Source organism: Aegilops tauschii, chromosome 6, assembly GCF_002575655.3.
Source record: "Aegilops tauschii subsp. strangulata cultivar AL8/78 chromosome 6, Aet v6.0, whole genome shotgun sequence".
In the NCBI taxonomy this organism is placed as follows: domain Eukaryota; kingdom Viridiplantae; phylum Streptophyta; class Magnoliopsida; order Poales; family Poaceae; genus Aegilops; species Aegilops tauschii.
This window is the reverse complement of record NC_053040.3, coordinates 109,024,852-109,042,326: the sequence shown is the minus strand read 5'-3', so window position 1 is coordinate 109,042,326 and position 17,475 is coordinate 109,024,852. Positions and strand designations below refer to the sequence as shown.

At 46.5% G+C, this 17,475-nt stretch overlaps 2 protein-coding genes across 2 annotated transcripts; both read right to left on the bottom strand.

Moving 5' to 3' along the window:
- Window positions 1-136: 136 nt before the first annotated feature.
- Window positions 137-1,783, bottom strand: LOC109739402 (uncharacterized). The gene is given in 4 exon segments (XM_040393462.1): window positions 137-211; window positions 214-597; window positions 753-1,673; window positions 1,757-1,783. Coding segments are annotated over 4 exon segments (1,407 nt in total).
- Window positions 1,784-5,140: 3,357 nt separating this feature from the next.
- Window positions 5,141-16,142, bottom strand: LOC109739403 (F-box/kelch-repeat protein OR23). The gene is made up of 2 exons (XM_020298487.4): window positions 15,073-16,142; window positions 5,141-5,717 (listed from the first exon to the last, which is right to left on the bottom strand). Exons 1-2 carry the CDS (start codon window positions 16,047-16,049, stop codon window positions 5,429-5,431), a joined length of 1,266 nt encoding a protein of 421 aa, XP_020154076.1. The 5' UTR covers window positions 16,050-16,142; the 3' UTR covers window positions 5,141-5,428.
- Between the last annotated feature and the right edge of the window lie 1,333 nt (window positions 16,143-17,475).

Sequence of the window (17,475 nt, the reverse complement as noted above, 5' to 3'; positions counted from 1 at the left end):
GAACTCCTTCCAACTAAAACATGATAGGATATTAGATGATAAAGAATACAGTGCCGATCATTTGTCAGTTAGGACCAAAAGTGAATCAGAGCTGGCGAAGCCAAACCCCAACCCCTCAACTGCCATCTTCCTCTCCTCAGCAGTCCGTGGATATCTTGATGGACAAACCTTGTCTTTGATCTCGGGATCCAAGTCACCACAGCGTCCACACATCTTCCTGTCATGCAGAGATATCTCTGCCATATTTACCGCAGCTTCCACAACACACCTGATGTATCGCATAAAGTTGCCGTCAGGTTGGAAGCCATATATGGTAAGCTTAGCCAGATTCTTGTGCTTGAAAGCAGGGGCATACGGCTTCCACTTCAGGTCTGCCTTTTCGCAGAAACCATTTTCCTTCTGAAACTCTTTGTCTGTCGCCATTATGCACCAGTGATCCCATACTGTGATGCACAGAGCTTTTAGGGAGGGTGCAGCTTCAAGAATAAACATTGTCCAAGCTAAATCACATCCTTCAGGAAGATTGTCCAGATTCACATGTTGTAGTTTGCTGAGCATAGTCGTGAGCAGCTTCGGGCATTCTGGTAGAACCCAAATCTGGGATGGAAAAAAAATACAAACTCAGTGCAAGTTCCATATAAACTACATTCTCAACTCGCGGAGAAGAACCCCTCAAGTTACTATTGTTACATATATAACCATCATATGTAAATTGAGAAAGGACGGATATGATTCAAAAAATTAATGAGTACCTTTTCACTTCTAAAATCCAGATGCAGATCGGTTATGGAAGGAACATTAGCAAGGAACGTAGTTAACTCAAGAGTCTTATCCGAAGAGACGCCAGTTTTAGTGAGGCTCGGCTTTGAAAGCTGCGGTACAAAACCAAAATGAAGGGGATCTTCATAAGAGTACCAACCAGTATAGCTCACCCGTTGGAGTTTTGGTAGACATATCAGCTCGATTCTCTCAAATTGCCCATAGTCAACCTCGAGCTCAACAAGTAGAGCATGTTCTACTTGGAGTACAGAATGGATCCCCGAGTCGCAATAGGTTAAACGTAAAGACTCCAAGAGCTTGCAAGTGCTGAGGATGTTGGGAATGTCCAGTTCACCAAACCTCATATTGCGCAGCCACGGGCGCCTAAGGCCAGCGAATATATCCGGACAAGCACCGATAAAATCATTGAACTGCTTCCCGAAGCGGAGGAGATCGTCGGGAGAGGATATCTTATAAGCCTTCTCCGTTGTCATCTCAAACTCAGCTGCGTCAACCGTCCGGGTCGCCATGGCACGGGCAACGGATTTGGCAATGGTGAGAGAGTCATCTTGCGTCAAGATAAATCTGATTCTGAGATTGCTGATGGTGATCTCCGGGCTCCTTGTGCTCAAGATGCTATCCGTTACATGAGCCACGGCACTGTTGGTCCGGAGCAACTCACTGGTGATGACAACCCGATCATGGAGACCTGGAATGGAACTAACACTCAGGAAGATCCGCGTGAGCATGGCAGGGACCTTCAGCATTTGCTTGGATAGGATGCAGGTCCTTATAGCATCGAGTGTGTCCACCCTGTCAAGGATGTTGAGCAGAAGGTCATTGGGCAGATTGCTAAGCATGTCGCCGTTGCCAGCAGCGTCTTCGTTGCGAGTCGCTTTCCGTGTTGCATTTAGCTGGAACAACAACAAAAAAGAGTCTCTTGAGGATTAATCTTGCGCAAAAGATAAACATCAGACGCAAAAGAAGAATAAATTACATTGCGGCGACCATTTTTGTTCTTCATGTCTGATCGGATCAACCTTATTGGATTTGTGACAATGGCGGACGAATGAGATGGCCTTATTGGACCCCCCCCCCCCCTATCTATTTATTAGGCCGGGGCAACAAAACAGACTAATCGGGGGCGGAAACCAAATCGAATCGGAGAGCAACGTATTCGATCACGACCGCCGGCAGGTTCTCTGCCAAAAGGGAGGAGATTATTAGATGAGAGGGACGAGGATTTTGACTACAACTTCTCAACAGACATGCTACGAATAAAAATTACTCCTTTTGGACTGCGCTTGCCGCACAAACCGAAATTGATCTCCTATCTGAAATCGACTCTTCTTCCGCTTCCGGATCCGGCGGGATTATTTCACCAAAAACGCAGCCAAGCATAATAACCCAGGCAGTAGAGGTAGTGACCGGCGGCGGACGCAGGGGCGGGGCGGCAGGAGATGGCGGCGTGGTAGAGTGGTGGTATTATCCGCCATCAGCCATCAAGCATGGCTGCACGCTGTTTTTTTTCCTCCTTTGTTTCCCTCCTTCCTAAGAAGAGTATGCCATTGGAGCTAACAGATTTCAGGCCTATATCCGTTGTGCACAGCATACCAAAACTGACGAGCAAGGTTTTTGCTCGGAGACTGCAGTGTCAGATACCACATCTTATCCACTCTCTTCAGTCAGGTTTTGCTAAGGGAAGGTCTATTGTAGAAAACTTTGCCATGGCCGCGGATATGGTTCAGACTGCTCACAAGAGAAAACTACCTATGGTTGTGCTGAAGCTTGATTTTCGGAAAGCCTTTGACACGGTTAGCTGGCAATGCCTCTTCACCATCATGGAAGCTAGGGGTTTTCCTCGGCGCTGGATTCGTTGGGTCTCCTCTCTCCTATCGACTGCCAGCTCCAAGGTTTTGATTAATGGGCAGCTTGGGGAGTCCTTCAGTGCAAAGAAGGGTTTAAGGCAAGGCGATTCCACGTCACCTTACTTGTTCATCCTGGTTGCAGACATGCTGCAAAGGCTTTGTTGTGCCCAGTTTGAAGCTGGAAACCTGGTTCACCCGCTTGGATCTGATCGGATGTTTCCAGTGTTACAATACGCGAATGACACGCTGCTGCTCTTCCAAGGCAACCTGCAACAAGCCAATGTCATCAAGCAGATCCTAACTGCCTTCTCGGATTTCTCGGGCTTACATATCAATTTTCACAAAAGTACTCTAGTTCCTATTTGCATGGACAGCACGGTTGCCAGTCAGATTGCTGCTCTCTTTGGATGTCCTGTGTCCTCGTTCCCCTGCACATACCTAGGGCTTCCTCTCTCCTTGCATAAAATCAGACATGGTATGCTTCTGCCAGTTATACACAGGGTCGATAAGAGGCTGTCTGGATGGTTAGCTTCTCTTCTGTTTGCTGGAGGCCGGTTAACTTTGATAAACTCAGTCCTAGCTAGTATTCCTAGCTACTTTATGACTTGTTTTCTATGGCCGAAGGAGTCCATTGCTAAGCTTGAGAGTTTGTTGCGGGTGTTTTTTGGCAAGGCAGAGCTACTGTTAAGGGTGGACAATGTTTAGTTGCATGGGAGTATGTCACTTTGCCGAATGAGTCTCGTGGGCTCGGTGTGAGAGATCTCTCTGCTCATAACAGTGCCATGTTATGCAAGTTTGTGGCCAAGATCCTGCAACAATCTGATATCCCTTGCTTTCAGTGGTTTGCAGTGCAAAATTGCAAGCAGCAGCTGTTCTCTAGTGCCTATCACAGGGACACGCCGCTCTGGAAGAACTTTAAGCAGTTCATTCCTTTCGTAACTGCTGCCTCCCATTGCGCTTTGGGTGCTTAAGCAGTTCATTCCTTTCGTAACTGCTGCCTCCCATTGCGCTTTGGGTGCTGGGCATCTCATCTCCTTCTGGAAGGACAAATGGCTACCTGTGGGACGTTTATGCTACGAGTTCCCAGTATTGTTTTCCTTTGCCAAGCATGCATGGTGCAGTGTTGCTTCCCAGTTCTCAGACAACGGTTGGGATATCCAGTTACACCCCAATCTTTCCCAAACGGCTAATCGGGAGTTAAATGTTCTCTAGGGTATCTTGCTTAGTATCCAGCCCTCCCCCTCGGACCAGGATCAACGGGTCTCGTCTATTTATGCCAAGCAAATGTCTACTGCTTTCTTCCATCACCTGCTAACTTTCAGAGGTGTCACCAGCAGCTTTCAACAATGGGTTTGGGATCCCATTATCCCTTTGAAGCACAGAATTTTCCTATGGCTAGCCTACTGGGATCGTCTGAATACTCGGGACAATATGGCTAAAAAACAGTGGACCTCTATTGCCTCGCATGCTTCCTGCGACATCTGCCCAGCTATCGAGTCTTTCAGCCATATAGCTTTGAGATGTGGTTCTGCCTCTGCTTTGTGGGAGAGATTTGACCTTCTTGAAGTTGCTCTTAGCTCCGTGGATTTATTGGCTTTCTTACAGCATGCTCACTTGCGCTTGCCCGCTTCACGTAAGCTACATGTTCTGATTGTTGCTGCCCTGGTCACTCTTTGGCATGCCAGAAATGACTGGATCTTCAATTGTAAGCGTTGGTCTCTGCCTTACACCAGGATGTATGCAGCTGAGCTTTTATCTCTTTGGAGTCACCGTGCACGAAGTCCAGAAGACAAAAATGCTCTTGTATGCTGGTCACAGACACTGTTGGCATAGCTTAGCTTAGCTTAGGTTTTGTTTCGATATGTTTTTGCCTCTTCTTCCATATCTCCCTTCCTTTGACAGGGCTGCTCATGGCCTTGCACCACGGTGCATAATTTGAGCATCTTGTATGTGACCTTTGACCTTGGCTTCTAGGCTTAGCCTTTCAGCCTTTTGAAATATATAAGGTAGAACATGATCTACCTTCCATTTCAAAAAAAAAAGCATGGATGCACGCACACACCTTTCACCATCAATCATGCATGCAAACACGGATGGCCGGACTTGCGCAAAGCATCCCTGGTTTGCTTTCAGTTTGCAAACAAACGTACATCCAGATCTGTTTGCGAACTGATAAGATACCGCATTGGATGACAAACTATGTCTGAAAAGCTACGTTCAAAAATACGTGGGTCCAAATTGAAGATGCTCTAATAACCTTCACTATAGGACCGCCATATTCATCCGCGCTAATCTTTGTCTCAGTCACGTTCTAAAGATACCCCATAATCGCCCGTTGTTTTTTACACAGCAACAAATCCAGTCAACATGAACATTTTGAACTAAAATGTCATTACACTGTTAATCATATTTTATCTATTCCCAGTTCCAAATTTCAGTGAGATAAACCTCTTGCACAATTATCTGAAAAACGTAGAAGTTATCAAAATCCAAAAAGATTAGGACACCACAACTCACAACCAGAAACATACTGCAGATTCCACCAAACAATGTACTTACAAGCTTTGTATGCGGATATACTTACAGCACATATCACAGCGCCTGATTTATATAGTGCACCATTCAGTATTATTATTTATATACAAACGGTTACACAAGTTTAACAATGCGAAGTACGCACAACAGTCTCCGGCATCCACCGACATCATTAGAAGTTCATCATCATTTTTTACATGTAAATTTGCAAGCGATAGCACCCCTGTTATCTGAATCTGTACAGTAGATGACGAGCACCAGCAGCTCTACAACTCAACTGTACAAAGAGCTGCAGTTCTGAAGTCGATAGGCACACTGACGGGGGGATATGTGGTGAACACTCTCCATTTCCTTGCCAGCGGGTTATAAACCTGAAACTCCAAAGCCAGCCTCTTCTTTAACTGCCTCCGAGGATGGAGGGTTTCGGCAGGAAGTTTGGCAGATTTAAGCACATGCAGTTCACCGTTCAATGATACGAAGCCACACAACTCGGTCTCTGGGATCTTTCTCCTCAAAGTAGCCTCCTTCGACCACCCGTTTGAAGCAAAGTCATACCTGCACCAAACAACATTCAGAACTCAGAAGTATGAGTGCATGCCTATCACAGCAATATAATAGGTACTACATGGCATACATGCACTTGAGAACATAGAATTGCTTGTAGGTTACAGATAAGAAAGATTACAAACGTTGTACTATGAAAACAACTTAAATAGTAAAAGAACTTACACACGCACTATAAAAAAATGGAAAACTATTCGAGCGTTTGCAGCTTGCGGTTTGTGGTTTGCTACTAAGATGGATAAGCCCATTCAGTCAGAACTGAACGATTGATATATTAGAAGATGACGGAACTCTCTACATGATTCTGACAATAATAGCATTTCAATTCAGGGAATTAAATTTTGTTAAGGTCTACAGCCTTTTGATACAAAGAATACATTTGCATAGATCAAAGGAACAAAAATCCCCACCCTTATGACAAATTTGGCCCCTGGACTCTCCACTTGAATTGCATTTGCTGAATACAGTACTACTACCTCCATTCCAAAATACAAGACGTTTTGGTAGGCTAAACATTTTGGTAGGCTAGTTTAGTCCTCCATGAAGTTCGATCCAAGCACCACCGCGCAGTGTTCCTTAAGCTCGACTTTCAGAAGGCCTACGACACGGTCCACTGGCCCTTCCTTCGGGAAGTATTGCTTCGGAAGGGCTTCGACGACCGCTGGGTGACACAGGTTATGCAACCCGTCACCTGCGGCCGGACGGCGGTCAACATTAACGGCGAGACCGGGCCTTACTTCCCCACCTTATGTGGGGTTCGCCAGGGTGACCCGTTCTCCCCGTTCCTCTTTAACATGGTTGTCGATGCCCTTGCGGTCATCCTTGATAAGGCCAAAGCCTGCGGCCATATCCGGGGCGTTGTCCCCCACCTTGTGGACGGAGGAGGGGTCTCCCTCCTCCAATATGCGGACGACACCATTGTCATGGTGGAGGGCTCCGCGTCCGACATCGCCAACCTGAAGTTCCTCCTCCTGTGTTTCCAACAGATGTCGGGACTCACCATCAACTTCGACAAGAGCGAAGTGATGGTCCTCGGCTACTCCCCGGACGAAGCTTTGTCCATTGCGGACCGGCTTAACTGCCGCCTGGGCACCTTCCCCACCACCTACTTGGGGGTGCCCATTAGTGACTCCAGACTCACCGTCGCGGATCTTCGCCCGACGGTGACTAGGATGCAGCACAGGGTCGAACCCTGGAGGGGACGCTGGCTGTCGAAGGCTGCCAGGGTGATCCTAATCAACTCCTCGCTGGCTAGCCTTCTCTGGTTTCTCATGAGCTTCTACAGCCTGCATGAGACCCTCCATCAGGAGGTGGCCAAATACCAGTCGAGGTTCTTCTGGGCTGGCGAGGGCGACAAGCAGAAGTACCATATGGTGAGCTGGCCCGACATCTGCAAACGCAAAGACCAGGGGGGCCTTGGGATCCTGTCCTCCCGACGCATGAACATTGCCCTCCTGACCCGATGGCTGTGGCGTATTGCCAATGGGGAGGGAGGCCTCTGGCTCTCCATCATCCGTAATAAGTACCTCCATGGCCAACCTCTTGCCTTTTGCCAACGTACGGGTGGTTCCCAGTTCTGGCAGTCCGTGATCCAGCTTCTGCCCGTACTACGCATCAGCACATCCATCTCAGTTGGCTCCGGAGCCTCGACCTTGTTTTGGTTCGACCGCTGGCTTGAGGACGCCCCCCTGGCGGCGCGTTTCCCAGAACTTTTTGCCATTGCGGCTGACCCTCGGGTCTCTGTCGAGACGGCCCTTATTGACTTAGGGCGTCTCGCCTTCCGGCGCCCCTTTGGCCCCCTCGAGGTGGCCGTCTGGGACTCCCTCCTCCAAGACATCGCACTTATGCCGATGGACGTGGCGGAGGACCGGGATGTTCTGTCCTGGCGCCTCAAGCCCTCTGGACGTTTCTCCACGAAGTCCCTATACGGCGCCATTGCTCCCTCGACGGCCCTGGAACCTTTTAGCCTGATCTGGGACATCCGTCTCCCGCTGAAGATCAGGATCTTCCTGTGGCAATGGATCCGTGGACGCCTCCCCTCTGGGGTTGAAGTCCTCAAGCGTAATGGCCCGGGTGATGGGATGTGCCCCATTTGTAGCACGATTGAGGATGCTAACCACATCTTTTTCTCGTGCCACTCTGCCCAGTTCCTTTGGGTCTGCTTCCGCGAAACGGTTGGCGGACAGTGGTGTAATACCAACTTTCCCGACCTGCTTGCCGAGCTTAACGCCTGCCCTGCTCGCTACCGCCATATTAGATGGCTGTGCGTTGGGGTTCTCGCCTGGACGCTTTGGAACATTCGAAATAAGCTTGTTATTCAGAAGGTGCCCCTCCGTCGTGCGACTGACGCAATCTTCAAATTGTGTGGTTACCTGCAGCTTTGGCGGCCGCTTAGCCGCCCCCAGGACCGAGACGTCATCACCGCCCTCCTCTCCGATCTTCGCTCGATGGCGCTCCGCGTGGCTCCCCCGCTGCTGCCTCCTCCACCTGAGCCTGACTAGACCGCCTGGCGGTTATGTGGTTTGTGGCATGTGTGTTTTGGGTTTAGGGCTTGTTGTGTTGTGCCCTCAGCATTGACCCTTTTGTGTACTATTTGTCCCTGTGGACCTCCGTATGCGTGTGCGTGTGTGTGTGTTGGACCTTGTTGGATGCTTGTTGTGCGGTTGGCTTTATAATATAAAGCGGGGCGAAAGCCTTTTTCGGTAAAACAGGTCATTTGCCATAACACATTGACCAATCCAAACTGTATGTAACCTCACGCATTCCAGATAGTTGGAGGGATCTATGCATCAGCTTTATGTATATAGCATGCCTGAGGCCGCTGCTTGGTAGACTCGGTGCAGTTCCAAATGGCAAACAACCTTTTATACCCTTCTCTCCCAAGAAATCTGTTGCAACATCTCCCTCAAGAAAACGTTGCCACATTTGACAATTGGAAAGCCAACAATATTCTACAATATTTTAATCCATGAAATTTATATGCTTACAAGCTTTTGGCACAATGTGATACTTTCACTTCCTAATAACAAAGTAAGAAAGCACATTAAATTATTCAAGAATGTATTTGCCCATGCACAAGTTAACCTCCGGTTACAGAAAATATTGTTCATTCCATTTAGACCTTTCTGTCACATATGGCAACTATAATTATCAGAACTAGTGTCGGGTATCATTTGCATGCAAAAGTTAACTGTTTAATATTAACTAATCAACTGTTTGTCTCTGGTATACTAATTGCCCCGCATCAACATATGTTAGTAAGACCAACAAACTCTTTCTTTGTCAACAAAATCATAGATTTAACGTGCACCCACTTAACTGAAAATTACTTGCAATTGCCATCAGTAACATGTCTACAAAATGTAAACAGGATTGTCCAAAATAAGATCAGGACAGCAGCTATGAAAACCCCATGACTCAATATTGAAGAAACACTGTCCAACAAAAATGCAACACAGATATATAGATAAGCACCATGACGCCATATATTTGACTATAACGGATCACACATTTGTATTTAAAACCTCTAAAGAGATGCTTGCCAGTCAGCCTCCATTATTAGCATTCACCGTCCTTTCATTTGCTCTTAACGATCCAAGATATGCTTAATTTTGTGTGTTGCAAATGTGCAAGGAGAACACAATGTCAGATACAAGTAAGGTACTTCCAATGGGAACGCCAATCAAGCTCTTGATATCATCTGTGGGTTTGCGGTTGTTAGGGAAATAGCAACTTGTATTCCCATGGGGCCATAGGCCAACATATATAGATATACAGGTGAGGAAAATATGCAGACAGCCCCTTATACAACAGGGAAAATACGATAGCTAGCTTCCACCCACCCCTATCCATGGCTAGTTCTCCGGTGATATTGCTGTCTTTCAGATCCCTCTTTACAGACTCCTCCAATGTTCTACCTCGACCTCTCTTGCATTATCAGCACGCTTTTGCAGTCCACTATGCATTGGAGCTTCTGGAGGCCTGCACTGAATATGCCCAAACCATCTAAGACGCTATTGAACAAGCTTCTCTTCAATCGGTGCTACCCCAACTCATCCCATATATCATCATTCTGGACCCGATCCTTCCTTGTGTGGCCACACATCCATCTCAACATGCACATCTCCGCTATACCTAACTGTTGAACATGTCACCTTTTAGTCGGCCAACACGCAGTGTCATACAACATTGCGGATCAAATCGCCGTCCTATAGAACCTACCTTTTAGCTTTTGTGGCACTCTTATCACAGAGAACGCCAGAAGCTTGGCGCCACTTCATCCATCCGGCTTTGATTCGATGGCTCACATCTTCATCGGTATCACCATCCTTCTGCAGTAATGACCTCAAATATCGAAAGGTGTCCTTCTGAGGTGCCACCTGCCCATCAAGGCTAACCTTCTCCTCCTCGCGCCTAGTAGTACCGAAACCGCACCTCATGTACTCTGTTTTAGCTCTACTAAGCCTAAAACCTTTCGATTCCAAGCTTTGTCTCCATAGCTCTAACTTTCTATTAACCCATGTCCGACTATCATCGACTAGCACCACATCATCTGCAAAGAGCATACACCATGAGATATCTCCTTGTATGTCCCTTGTGGCCTCATCCATCCATCACCAAAGCAAAAAGATAAGGGCTCAAAGCTGACCCTTGGTGTAGTCCTATTTTAATCGGGAAGTCATCGGTGTCGCCATCACTTGTTCTAACACTTGTCACCACACAATCGTACATGTCCTTGATGAGGGTAACGTACTTTGTTGAGACTTTGTGTTTCTCCAAGGCCACCACATGACATTCCACAGTATCTCATCATAGTCCTTCTCCAAGTCAATGAACACCATATGTAGGTCCTTCTTTTGCTCCCTGTATCTCTCCATAAGTTGTCGTACCAAGAAAATGGCTTCCATGGTTGACCTCCCAAGCATGAAACCAAACTGATTTTTGGTCACACTAGTCATTCTTCTTAAGCGATGCTCAATGACTCTTTGCCATAGCTTCATTGTATGGTTCATCAACTTAATTCCACGGTAAGTAGTACAACTTTGAACATCCCCCTTGTTCTTGAAGATTGGTACTAATATACTTTGCCTCCATTCTTCTAGCATCTTGTTTGCACACAAAAATGAGGTTGAAAAGCTTAGTTAGCCATACTATCACTATGTCTCCGTCTCTCTGAGGCCTCTCCACACCTCAATGGGGATACAATCAGGGCCCATCGCCTTGCCTCCTTTCATCCTTTTCAAAGCTCTGGATTCGCCACACAAAACGCCCGCTAGTATCATCAAAAGAGTCGTCTAGTTCAATGGTAGAGCTCTCATTCTCTTCATTGAACAGCTTCTTGAAGTACTCCCGCCATCTATGCTTAATCTCCTCTTCGTGGGAAGTATTCTGTTGTGGATAAGTTCGTTTGAATCCTCTTCATGGGATGATTCCTCCAAAGAGGAATATGGTGGATGAAGACAGAGGACATTGCTTTGATCTTGATGGTGCACATGGGAGAAGAATAAGCAGTCAAAGCATGGTGGTTTTGTTGTCGGCCATGAGGTGATCCGTAAGAGAAAGCAATATGGGCACCATAGACCGATGGTTAATTATTTTGATCCAAATCCGGTGTATCCAGAGCGATACTGCCGGTTCAAGATGGCTCCGGATTTGTTCCTCCACATTGCCAACAGTGTGAAGCAACATGATCGATTCTTCGAGCAAAGGAGGAATTGCATCGGAGATCTTGGACATAGCACTATCCAAAAGGTGATTGCAGCATTGCGCATGATGGCATATGGTATTCCTGCAGATTATTGATGATCACTTGGCAATGGGAGAGAGCACTTCCATCAAGTGTGTGAAGCAATTTGCAAAGGCGGTGGTTGAAGTGTTTGGGCCGGAGTATTTGAGAGCACCTAATGCTCAAGACACTCAGAGACTTTTGAAGATGAAAAAAGCACGTGGGTTTCCAATATGGTCGACTCAATTGATCGCAAGTACTAGAAGTGGAAGAACTGCCCTGTGGCATGGCATGGACAGATCAAAAGACATGTGATGGATGTCACCATCATTCTTGAAGCCATGGCCAATCAGGAGACATGGTTTTGGGATGCCTACATCTTGCAACGACATCAATGTGCTCCAGCTATCACCACTCTTTGGGGAATCACCACCGGCGTAGTTTCAAGCAAATGGCCTCACATACAACATGGGCTACTACCTAGCGGATGGAATATATCCGAAGTGGGCAACCTTGCGAGGCCAATTTCAAGCCCCCAAGGTAAGAAAGAACTTCAATTCCATTATGCTCAAGCAGTTGCTAGGAAAGATGTGGAGAGGGCATTCGGGATTTTGCGAGCCCAGTTTGCTATTGTGCGAGGACCGCCTATGTTTTGGGATCAAGAAATCCTTTGGCACATTATGACAACCGCCCTGATCATGCACAACATGATCATTGAGCATGAGCGTGGGAAAGATTTGGATTACTCCTATGAATTGATCGGAAAGCCGGTGTATCCGCGTAGAAGGGAAGGCCACATCTGACACTTTCTTCAAGTTTACCATGACATTTGAGATGCGGATACTCACGAAGATCTTCAAAGAGATCTCATCGAGGAGTGGTGGACATGGAATGGGCAACAAGACCACTAGTTCTACCTCTATGTTTCATGTCATGTGTAATGAACAATTTGTGTTGAATTTGATGTTGTGGAGCTATGTAATAATTAAGTACTATTTGTGTTTTATTTGTTTTGGATTAATTTGGCATGACTTTGATATTATTTGTTTTGGATATATTGTGTTGAACATGCTTTAAAATGTTTGATAGTTGAAGACGGCCAAATTTTTAGGGCAACACTGTTACGGCAGAAAATTCTCTGGTGCCCAAAACCTTCTCTCTCCTGCCCTAAAACCAATTGTGGGCACCAGCTTTTACATCATCTGTAGGAGATGCTCTAACATTTTACACGGCACTTCTGAACAGTTTTAGGCTTGCTTCTCTAGTAGACCACAGTATAGGTTCGGTACTTCCGAGCAAATCCACCCACTACCTTCGAGTTGTGCCTTTGGCATTTCTGTAGAGTTTTCAATTGAGAACTGATTTGTCAACTACGATACTAACGAGCCATAGGCTTTACCCGGTACTTCCAGCCAGTTCTATACACGCAGAAATGAGCCACATTTTTGCTGTCCGAAGCCACCTTCTATACCCCCGGTCTAAGTAGCCCCTAGCCCGAGGGGCCCTCTTTATATTTGACACGGCCAGACCCATTACTGTAAGAGGGGTCCTGGTGGACGAACAACACGAAAAGGAGGGTCAACGGGAGAAAATACAAAGGCACAATACTTCGTCAGCGATGTCTAGCACGGTCCCAAAGAACGACACCCGACAGCCTGTACAACACGAACTTCAATGGAAGTCTTATCACATTATGGTGATGAGAACGTATCAGAGTTGAATACTTAGGCGATCAAATAGCATTCTAATCTCATCGTGCAAGCAGTAATAATTATCCTCTCCCCCAATTCTCTCAATCTACCATGATTATCCCTCTCATTGCTATCACAGCATGACAACACCAATTAGCCAGACTGGGCGTCAACATTTGACGGTAGAATATCCACAAATATCACATCAAGCCCCAAAAACAACTGCATTGAAGAAAGTTGCTAAAATGTGCACCAATGTATCCATGTATCAAACATATGATGTTAATAAGGCAATAATCTATTATTTAGTTGTGAATAAAAATTTCTACGAATCTGGTCAAATTTTCATTGTAAATATGGCTTCCTTTGTTATAAGAACAGCTAAATCTTATCTGGCCGCTACAGGAGCAACTGTTAGTGGTCATTATGGAGAAATCCTTTACAAGGGAGATAGGTTAGCCATGTTTATATATGAAAAATCAAGATCTAGAGACATAATGCAAGGTCTTTCCAAAAGTGGAACAAATCTTTGAAGCACGTTCAATTGGGGATTGGAATAAGACTATAAGAGTATACCAAGAATTCTTGGGGTCCCTTGGGATCCTTGTTTGGAGTTGCGCTAACACAGACAACTAGACAAGACTATGTTATCTTCTACTCCCTCTGTCCCATAATGTAAGACGTTTTTTGGCACTAGTCCAGTGTCAAAAAACGTCTTATATTATGGGACGGAGGGAGTAACATGAAAATCATCTAATGCAAACTTAGTGTGCAAGTTAGGCTGGTACTCCCCAAAGTTCTAAATAATCTGATTCATTTTTAGTTCAGTGCTCGCGGTGTTTGCCATTTTGTCATCTAGTGAATGAACTGGAACACAATGCATAAGGGAAGTGCCATTAGATTTAACAGATGTTAGAGACATAATAATAAAAGTAAAATCTTCATAAATGTTATGCTACTATTCCAAATTCATAACGCACTGGTACATAGGTACCTGTAGATTACAGAAGAAATTTAGTACCTGTTCAAGCAAGTTCCAGTTTTAAGTTGTTTACATTTACAGCACGGAAACCATCTCATAGCAGTTGATAAAAACAAGTTGAAAAATCAAATAAAATGATATGTCAATGTCACACCAAAAGAATTTCAGTAAAACTTTGACCCTTAAATTATCGGTCAAAAGACCCCAGGTTGCAAATATTTTACCGTTGCGAACAGCAGGCATTAATAAGCATAGGATGAGGACAACCTATCAAAGCTGATATTTGCTGCCTTCCAATACATTGAGTCAGAACATCATTCAGGTTGGCTTAAAACCGAGTAACAAAATAGTGTGAACATGGTGATCTAAGTCTCATATAAAGCAAGAGCAGAAGACAATGTGTGTCAATGTTAAGAACAAGTTGTGAAAGCACAAAAGGGAGCGAGAAGTACCAAGGTATTCTTTCATGTTACAAACATGTTAATTGCGTTTTATATGGATAAGAAGCACTAGTCTGTCATCAAAACCATCACATACTCAGCACAAAGAGAGAGACTGCACAAGGAAACTGAACTAATTGTTCCTTCATCCCCCCCCCCCCCCCCCCCCCCCATGTACATCTTACCAAAATAAACTAATTGCGTGGCCAAATAGAAGAACAAGGTGAAGCAATAACAACTATGTATCTGTCCAAACTCTTCATTGATGAACTACACGAGATTAACGAGTAGTAAATTTGATCACTACAGTGAAATAGGCAGACATGTATACTTAACCACCATCTAGAAAAACAAACTATATTAACTACAGATAATTGAAACTACGCATTAAGGAAACAATAACACAATAATACGAACTATAAACTACAAACTGAAGCAAGACAAACAGGAATGGTGTATACTTAATATTGTGGCAAATTACAAGCAAATCGGAGATAAATTGCCTGACCTGAAGATATCGTCTCCATCGAGCATGAACACATCTGTAACCTTCCCATCCTCTGCAGAGATGACGGCCACCGGCCCAAGTCGACGTCTCTCCCCTTCCACCCACATATCCCCAATCTCCCTCCACTTCCCGCTCCACAGTCCGAGCGCCATGGCGTCCCGGCAGTAGAGGTCATTCGGCACCACTCCCCCCACTGTGGTATACCTGTCGTACCCGCCCATCACCCAGAATTCATCCTCTCCCACACCCCCTGCCCCGTGCGCCACGAATCCCACGCACCCGGCCCTCTCCCGGGGCATCGCCGTGGCCATGTGCCAGGTACGCGTGGCGGCGTCGTACCACTCGGTGCTGCTTGTGCGGCTGCCAGAGGAGGGGAGCGTCGGGTGCCTGGACCCGCCGCCGGCGACGACGACCCCGCCGCCGGGCGCGGGAGCGCAGGCGAAGCTCCCGCGAGGGATGTGCATGTCCGGGAGACGCTCCCAGCGGTGGCGAGAGAGGGCGAGGTCGAGTCGGTAGGCGGCGGCGGAGGGTAGGGGGTGGCCAAGGGGATAACTCCGGGCGTCGAAGTGAGAACCGCCGAGGACGTAGAGGTGGCTCCCGACGGCGATTGCGGCGAAATTGGCGAGGCCGTATAGCTGCGGCGAGCAGGGGATCGGCGGGAGGGGCCACCAGGCGGTGGGGGCAGCGGGGTCGAGCAGGATGGGGGAGGCGAGGGATGGGTCGGTGGGGAAAAGGCATACGAGGTGGCGGGAAGGCAGGCGGAGGCTGCGGCGGAGCGGGAGAAGCGTCGCGGCGGAGAGGAGGAGCCGCCACGCGCGGGAGGTGGCGCGGAGGCGGGACTGGTCGGGGAACGTGAGCAGGCAGAGGATGACGGCCGCGACGTCGTCCGGGAGCCCCGGGATCAGAGACCCCTCCGCGCCTGGCCGCAGGATTAGGGATCCGGCGAGCCGGCGGCTAGGGGACGACGGCGAGGACATTCCATCCACCACCTCGTCAAAGCTCACAAGTCATGACCGGTGAAAAGGGAGAAGGCTATTTGAGTCTTTGTGCGTCCGTTGAAGGCCTACCACAGAATTGGGTGGATTTATTTTTTTATTTATTTTTATTTCGAGTCAAGAGGGCTGGAGAAACCAAAAGCCAATCAACGGCTTCCCTTAATTAATTGATACTCCCTCCGTCGCAATGAATAAAGCGTGCACAAATTTTAAAATTTAACTTTGATCATAAATTAGACCAACTAAATGTGGATTATATGTCGATAAAAATTATACCGTTGAATTCGTATTGAAAAGAAGTTTTCAATGGTCTAGTTTTAAGTCATCAAAATATACACTATTGATCTAACTTACGGTCAAAGTTGAATTTTAAGAAGTGTGCGCGCCTTATTCATTTGAACGGAGGAAGTATATCAACTTCTACATCTCAAAAGAGATAATAGATCTCACAACACCAATCGCATAAAGCTGGATCGAACATCGTGATGTAAGGGAGAGACCAGAGAGATCTCATTTCAATACGTCATCATCGCTACCATCTCATCGATTTCGTCACGGAAACAACTATAACGAAAACAAAGGACCTACAAGAACTAAGAAAACTGAAAAGGGACGATTCCCCACTCCACTGACCCCGAAGAGGTCACCGAATGGGGAGATGAGGGGGCCGAGGCGGAGACGTGGAGGAGACACGCCTTTAGGGCTGGACGAAAAGCTCGAAGCTCGCGAGCATAATGAGCTCTTGATAGTTCGGCTCGTTTCAACTTGTGCTCATTAGTTAATGAACCAAGCCGGAAAATGTTTTTTGCTCGTTAAGATTATCGAGCTTAACGAGCGAGCAAACGAGTTTCACGAGCTAACTCGTTTAGCTCGCTAATTTTAAAAGGTTTGACATGAGACCACTAGTTCAAATTATCCCACTAACAAAAGGAGTTGCTAGTTAGCCCATCTTAGGGGCCTAGCACCCCAGTCCACTTCGGTACTTCTTCCTGACCTAGAAGCTAGCCGTCAGGAGACCCTAGAGTCAACCAGGAGCCAGCCGCTAGGACCCAAACATCCTTGTTAAATTTATGTCGTTCTGAATTTTTTTATGGGGTCCTGGGATTCTTCTATGGTTTTTGTTACCTTAACGTCCTTATTTAATTTATTTTATTGTGAATTTGTTATGGGATCATGGGATTCTTCTGTGTTGTTTATTACCTTAACGAGCACTCATGAAACTCGCGAGCATAACAAGCCCATAATGAAGTGAGCTGAACAGAGGTTTTAACTCATTAATATTAACGAGCTTAACGATGATGAGCTTAATTATAACAAGCCGAACGAGGTGAGCAGCTCGTTAATACAGCTCTACACGCCTTTGTATTGTTGCCACTAAGGATAAAACGACAGGGTTTAATCTTATTGC

Excerpts from the sequence above, each read along its gene's own strand:
- LOC109739403 (XM_020298487.4), bottom strand. The coding sequence starts at position 16,049 with ATGTCCTCGCCGTCGTCCCCTAGCCGCCGGCTCGCCGGATCCCTAATC. Across the intron at positions 5,718-15,072 it reads GATGGAGACGATATCTTCAG|GTATGACTTTGCTTCAAACG; the intron begins GTCAGGCAATTT and ends TGTTTGGTGCAG.